This window comes from Ipomoea triloba, chromosome 12, assembly GCF_003576645.1.
Source record: "Ipomoea triloba cultivar NCNSP0323 chromosome 12, ASM357664v1".
NCBI lineage: Eukaryota > Viridiplantae > Streptophyta > Magnoliopsida > Solanales > Convolvulaceae > Ipomoea > Ipomoea triloba.
In genome coordinates, this window is record NC_044927.1 from 27,556,548 (window position 1) to 27,563,574 (window position 7,027).

General features: G+C 38.9%; 2 protein-coding genes and 1 long non-coding RNA gene across 5 annotated transcripts in view; 1 reads left to right on the forward strand and 2 right to left on the reverse strand.

The window, feature by feature from the left end:
* Positions 1-2,103, forward strand: part of LOC116000050 (metal-nicotianamine transporter YSL2-like) — a 5,202-nt gene extending 3,099 nt beyond the window's left edge. For 2 of the 3 annotated variants that reach the window (XM_031240055.1, XM_031240056.1), the window contains 5 exons: positions 69-166; positions 255-389; positions 484-673; positions 763-877; positions 990-2,103. In XM_031240055.1, the coding sequence (XP_031095915.1) occupies positions 69-166; positions 255-389; positions 484-673; positions 763-877; positions 990-1,927 (1,476 nt within the window). In that variant the 3' untranslated portion in view covers positions 1,928-2,103. The remainder of the gene's footprint in view (positions 1-68; positions 167-254; positions 390-483; positions 674-762; positions 878-989) is intronic. The other variant, XM_031240057.1, reaches the window with a different exon arrangement.
* On the reverse strand, positions 168-2,359 carry LOC116000054. The gene is made up of 2 exons (XR_004094060.1): positions 2,277-2,359; positions 168-2,121 (listed from the first exon to the last, which is right to left on the reverse strand). It is a non-coding gene; the product is annotated as an uncharacterized LOC116000054 (long non-coding RNA).
* Positions 2,360-3,798: 1,439 nt separating this feature from the next.
* On the reverse strand, positions 3,799-4,419 carry LOC115999615. Its single transcript, XM_031239456.1, has one exon. The coding sequence runs from the start codon at positions 4,417-4,419 to the stop codon at positions 3,799-3,801; it is 621 nt and encodes a 206-aa protein (XP_031095316.1).
* Positions 4,420-7,027: the final 2,608 nt, after the last annotated feature.

A 7,027-nucleotide genomic window follows, 5' to 3' on the forward strand; every position in this document is an offset into this window, starting at 1 on the left:
TTTTTTTTTTTTTTTTTTTTTTTTTTTTTTTTTTTTTTTTTTTTTTTTTTAATTGTTGTATGGCATAGATCATGATAATAGATAAGAAACTGCCTTATCCAAGTGGAACTGCAACTGCTGTTCTAATCAATGGGTTCCATACCCCAAAGGGAGATAAGATGGCCAAGTATGAAAGTTATTGAAAACGTCATTTTATGGAAATGAATCTAGTTTTGAATGACTGTAACATAAAAACGAAACACTGTCAATTCCAGGAAACAAGTTCATGGGTTCATGAAATTCTTCTCGATCAGTTTCCTGTGGAGTTTCTTTCAGTGGTTTTACTCTGGGGGAGACCAGTGTGGATTTGCAAACTTCCCACTGTTCGGGTTGAAAGCTTGGAAGCAATCGTATGTACTGATTCTCTCGTCTTCACAAGAATGAATCAGTTGTGTAACTATATCTGCTTCAATCTTGACTCCCTTGAACAATTGAATTCTGCAGATTTTACTTCGATTTCAGCATGACCTACATAGGTGCAGGAATGATTTGCTCCCACCTCGTAAATTTGTCTCTGCTTCTTGGAGCTGTTCTGTCTTGGGGGATTATGTGGCCCTTGATTCTCGAACGCAAAGGATCTTGGTTCCCAGCAACTTTATCCGAAAGCAGCATGAGGAGTCTGACTGGTTACAAGGTGTGTAGTTCAACTTTCATACTTCCTTCGGTGGACTGCTATTACTTAATGCATATGCCATAACCCGCCATTTTTGGCTTACAATGCAGGTTTTTGTTTCGATTGCTCTGATCCTGGGGGATGGTCTCTACAATTTTCTCAAGATACTCGTTTTCACTGGTAGAAGCATATACACCGCCCTGAACAAGAAGAATTCTAGAACAAGTAAATTCTTCGTATAAATCTCTTCTTCCTTTTGTCAAGTTTAATCGGTTCTTTACTTGCTACTGTTAGAATGAGCCTCTTGATGATGCCACTGACCGTGTTTGCCACATAGCAGTTCCAGAAGGCGAGAATGAGCCCCTTGATCATCTACAAAGAAACGAAGTGTTCATTAGAGGCAGCATTCCCTTGTGGGTAGCGTGTGTTGGGTACATGTTCTTCTCTGTTATCTCCATCATAGTAATTCCAATCATGTTCCCCGCTTTGAGGTGGTACTATGTTCTTGTTGCTTACGTTCTTGCGCCATCTTTGAGCTTCTGCAACGCGTATGGGGCTGGTCTGACTGACATGAACATGGCATATAATTATGGCAAAGTGGCTCTCTTTACACTAGCTGCTCTGTCTGGGAAGGAAAATGGAGTAGTTGCTGGGCTTATCGGATGTGGGCTCATAAAATCCATTGTTTCGACATCCTCTGATCTGATGCACGATTTCAAGACAGGCCACCTCACGCTCACTTCACCTCGATCAATGCTCGTTAGCCAGGGCGTTGGGACTGCAATTGGCTGCGTGGTAGCTCCTCTCACGTTCTTCCTCTTCTACACCGCCTTTGACGTAGGGGACCAAAACGGGGAGTACAAGGCGCCTTATGCTCTCATATACAGAAACATGGCCATCCTAGGCGTCGAAGGCTTCTCTGCTCTCCCCCGCCATTGCCTACAGCTTTGTTATGGCTTCTTCGCCTTTGCAGTATCTGCCAACCTGACGAGAGACGTAGCCCCAGAGAACGTCAGGAAATGGGTCCCTCTTCCAATGGCTATGGCTGTTCCCTTCCTCGTCGGGGCTTCCTTCGCCATTGACATGTGCGTTGGAACCTTGATCGTATACGTATGGCACAAGCTTAACGGTAGGAAAGCCGATCTAATGGTCCCTGCAGTGGCATCAGGCCTGATATGTGGTGATGGATTATGGATTCTCCCATCAGCAATACTTGCATTAGCCAAAATCAAGCCTGGAATCTGCATGAGCTTCTTCCCAACAAAGACCTCTTGAAAATCCACCTCAGATTCTGCAATTTCGACAACAATATCACTATACCAGACTGTCATATACAGATAATACCTGCTAGTTTTACTCAACAAACGTTGTAATAGCGTAAATAGGAACAGCAAATGTACCTAACTTTGATGCCAAATGAAAGTGCAACTGATACAAGAAACATTCCCTGACTCTCCCTTTTCGTTTTCCTGTTGATGATGGCGATTGGAAAAGTAAGAAAACGAAAAAACTTATCTGATACAAATTAGCTTGTTGAAATATCAAAAGTTGAGAACACAAGTTGTGGTATAATGGGATAAGCATAAAGGAATTAGATGATATGATAAGATAAGAAAGAAGTCACCTTAGTGGAAAGCACGGTTGCCTCGTTCATCAGCCAAGAGGGCAAGAATCTTTCATCCTCGCCTTCAAATATGGAATGCAATCATGCTGGAGCCAACCAGTCACAAGTAGTGGTTTGTGAAAGCTTTTCGACAACAGAAATGATTTTGCAATCACCACAGGTTTCCACAGTTTGAAAAAATCCAACCAGACCAAGCCATTAATCATGAAAACGATGTGTTCCAGAGAGTGACGATGAAAAAAAGAACAGACAAATGATGTTTTGTCTGGAGGGTGGGGTGTCACCATCCACCTTAGTTTCCATCCCCACAGTCCACACCTGGCAGTGCTCTTACCACTACTCCACTAGAACAACAACTATTGCTTTTCCCCCCTTTCATTCGTTCTTTCTAGAAGCCTTTAAGGTGTCTCATTCACTCACTCACTCACATGTTTTATCAACAGAGAACTTCACTTCCATCCTCAAAAGACTTTACATCTAATATCTAATACTAACAGAGAAGATTTGGGTTTTTCCCCAAATTATTCTGGTTCAGGTTGTGTGAAATACACAAGCACAGTAAAGACCTGCACTAAAATTAGACCAAGATGGAGTAAAGAACTGCATCCAAGTGTCCAATAAGCATTTGGATTATAGCTTACTGACTGAAAACAGCAGTGTCTACTGTCTAGTCTGCTATAGAAACTTCAAAATACAATGCTTAGCAGGTCTCGGGAGAGCTCTCTCGGGTCCAATTGAAACTCGAATCCAGAAGGAAGAGCTCTCTCGGGTACAATTGAAACTCAAATCCAGAAGGAAGAGCTCTCTCGGGTCCAATTGAAACTCAAATCCAGAAGGAAGAGCTCTCTTGGGAACTCGAATCCAAAAGGAAGAGCTCTCTCGGGTCCAATTGAAACTCGAATCCAAAAGGAAGAGCTCTCTCGAGTCCAATTGAAACTCGAATCCCAAAGGAACTAGGTATGATGCACAACAATACTCCTAATTAATCAAGTTAAAAGGCCAATGTTACTATTTGCAGTATAAATCTTGAATATGCAACTCAGAAAACTTGTTTGCCTGAAACAAATGAATGATTAAAGGATCCATTGCCCTAAACAAATGAAGAATTACATACCTAATACCTACTGAGCATATTTTCCTCAACTAGCACTGCCAATCAAGAGCTCATCAGCTTGAGCAGTTCAAGACAGTAAAACTTATTCAAACTGAAGCTGCTGAATTCACAGAACTTCAACTCTCATATACAAAATTAAGGAATTCAAGCATTCAAGAGAAGAGAGCACAAGTTAAAGAATCAAGAGATCAAGAAAATGGCACTTGAATTCTCATATCTCAATCCATTTGCTTAATTGCAAGATGGGAATAAGCTACAGCCAATTTAATCACACAAACAGATTCCCAAAGACTAGCTAACTTTTCTGAATTTTTCAACTGTTCAAAGTTATTTAGGTACACAAAATAATTACAGCTTCAATAGCAGAGAGGAGAATACAAGATTGAATGTTTCTTTTCCATTATGGTGTCAATCAATGAAACCTGTTTTCTGAAAAACGGCGTTGCGAACACGCCGCAAATCTCTCCCTTTGAGCGTCCGTCCAACGCCTTCGAAGACGGAGAACGTCACGTGCGACCTAGCCACGATCACGTGCGGCGGCACCATTTCCTCATCCTCGTCGTCGAGCTCATCTTCCGCTTCCGCTTCCTCGCACCGTTCCATTTCTCCGGCGCCGGCGGTGTTCTTCTTCGCCCACACCGGCACGTTCACGGGCGCCGACTGGTGGAACTTCGCGACGCCGTGGGAGCTGGGACGGGAATTCACCGCCGGAATCACTCTCGCCGCCGAGGCGGCGGCGGAGAAGGAAGGATTGAGGGTGGATTTGCGGCGCACGAGATTCCCGCAGTCTCCGGCGAGCGCTGCGGAGAGGCCGGACGTGGACGGCTTGAAGTGAGTGTGAGCACGGTGGAGGCCGGGCGGCGGAGGCGGAGGAGGGGCGGCGTAGGCGAAGTTTTCGGGGGAGTAGTCGGCGGACCAAACGACGTCGCTCTCGTCGAGCTCGAGCGGGTCGGAGTCGGGTTGTTTGAGAAGACCCATGAAGCGGAAGGATGAGGACGACGGCGAGATGTTGCTTTGCAGAGCAGCCATGAAACTGTTGTTGACTCACGCCCGCCTATCCTCAACAAACACCTTTTTATATTTTATTTTCTACCGCGGAGTAATAAATTAATTATTCTCTTTTTTTTTACTGCACGCATAATTCTGCACCAATTATTGCTTCACTGCCTTTATAAATTATATAACCGTGCTGATTTGACTAGGTAAATTCTATTTTTGATTTTTTAAAAGTTTTAATAAAATAAGGTAATCCTTTCAAAAAAAAAAAAAGGTAAATAGTGAAATTTCCTCCTTTTTTTTTTTTGGCAAATATAGTGAAATTCCCTTAAAAAGCTATTTGTTGAAATTTAATTATATTTGTCATATTTCTAATTCTTGATATGGAATTACTAATATGGTATTTTAAAAAACCATTATAATTCTCGATATGGGATTACTAATATGGTTTTTTTTTTTTAAAGTTTTAATAGAATAAGGTAAATAGTGAAATTCCCTTAATCATCAAATTATGGTATTTGTCTCTTATCTATATTATAATCATAAAATTATACTTCCAATATGGAAAATATCTTTTTTAAAGGTATATATATTTATTGATAGGTTTAGATTCGAATTTTATTATTCTATTTCTATATATGAAAGTATGGTTTCTTTTTGTTGAAATAAATAGTGGTCAACGTAATTCTTGTAGAATTCTTTTTATTGTGCACAAAAGAAAACAGAATTTCTGGCAGTATCTTTGCTCATCAATATATGCAAATTGCCTCAATAATTCTGAGATTCTATAATCGTATGATAGGTTAATTCTTGTCATTTGAGGTATACAGTGCATGCACCGGTTCAATCATGATTCATGCACTTTGGCATTTTAATGTATAAAAAATTTATTTAATTATTGATGGAATATTAACTCGTAATTTTGCCTAATAATTCTAATCTAACAAATATTTATAATCCCGGAAAGTTTGGTCTAAGACCGTGATTCATACTTGAAAACTCTAATTTGTATGACACGAGTGCCAGGTATACCATTTAGTATGCCACGTATGAGTGTCAAGGCAACATTAAGTAACATTTAATATGTCAGGCATGGAGCCGTTACAAACACATAACATGAGAGGTGTGACCTTTGAATCTTTATCTTGATGATTAATTGCATATGATAACGCTCAGAATATTAGAAGGATTATAATATAGATAAAATTTTAAAATACACACCTACACATAATTTTCTATACTTGCAGTTGCATTTAATATGCCACGCATGGAGCCGTTATATACGCATACCATGTGAGCCTGTGAGGTGTGACCTTTGAATCCTTATATTGATGATTAGTTACATCTAATAACGCTCAAAATATTTTTAAAAAATCTAATTTAAATAAGAATTTAAAATATGACACCTGAATATAATTTCATCTATTTGTATCAATATCTAATATTGCAACTATTGATGATTATATTATACCATACATAGTTACATATTATTTAATTTCTACTCAATAGTATATCATACTCTATTTTTTGTACTTATTTCTACTCAATAGTATATGCACTGTTGATGAATCTCATCGTGTAGTTATCAAATCAATTAATCGACAATTTAGCTGTGATTATCCTAGTACATATTTAATAATTAATAGGTTGAATTTTAAACCTCAATGGCTCCACGTGTCGGTCTAACAGAGTATTTGGGAGGACGTAAATCATGATAACTCAGTTCCCCACAACTCAGTTGAACACATAAACTAGACTTTTGCTTATTGCGTATAAGGAACCCCTCAATTTGAGAGGTTGTTCACATACTGTTGCTGGTGAAATTTGATCGCTGCTCTTTCTTTTCAAACTTACTATTGTGACAAATTGAATTGCCAATTCGAACTACCTATTTAACTCGATGTGACAGATGGTTGTGCGTACGTGGACACACAGTGACAACATAGAGTGTTGTGTGACTTGTGTCAGTGTCACATATTCAATTTCAAAATAGTAATAAATATAAAGCATTGGCATTTTCTTCCTGTTCTTTTTTTCCGTATAATAAATGCAAAATTTTATGAGTTGCAGCTTGTGTAATGAGAAATATTTGAAACGTGAAAGGGACTCGGTGCAGAGATTGCCACATATTTGTGTTCTTGATGATGTTTAGGGACCCCTTTTTCTATTTTTAGACTTACCCCATTTTCTTAAAGGTCTAAGGCAGAGATAAATTGTCATCGCAATAATCACCAAGTGTTTGGTCCATATTATATTGTATATAAATCTATCTGTTTTTAAGTGATATTTGCATAATCAACGTGATATTTCGACATTTCGTGCACTAAACGCATCGGAATAATTAATTTTTTATGGGCCGTTTTGTTGGAAGGAGTCAAAATGTAATATTAATCGGGAATAAACTATTGTTACTTATAAGTAAAAACGTAATACTTTTGACGGAAAACAAAAAACTACTCTTTAGTGTTTGTTTATTTAATAATTACAAAAATTATTTATAATTTTTTTAAAAAAACTTATAGCGGGCTGGGCCAGTATGCAGTATTTTTGTCGTTAGTACTCCGTAACTTTTTCTGGAGCATCCACTAGCGGGCCGGGCTGAGCTGTTAATATTTTGGGGTTTGAAAATGGCTTGGAAAAA

Excerpts from the sequence above, each read along its gene's own strand:
- LOC115999615 (XM_031239456.1), bottom strand. The coding sequence starts at position 4,419 with ATGGCTGCTCTGCAAAGCAACATCTCGCCGTCGTCCTCATCCTTCCGC.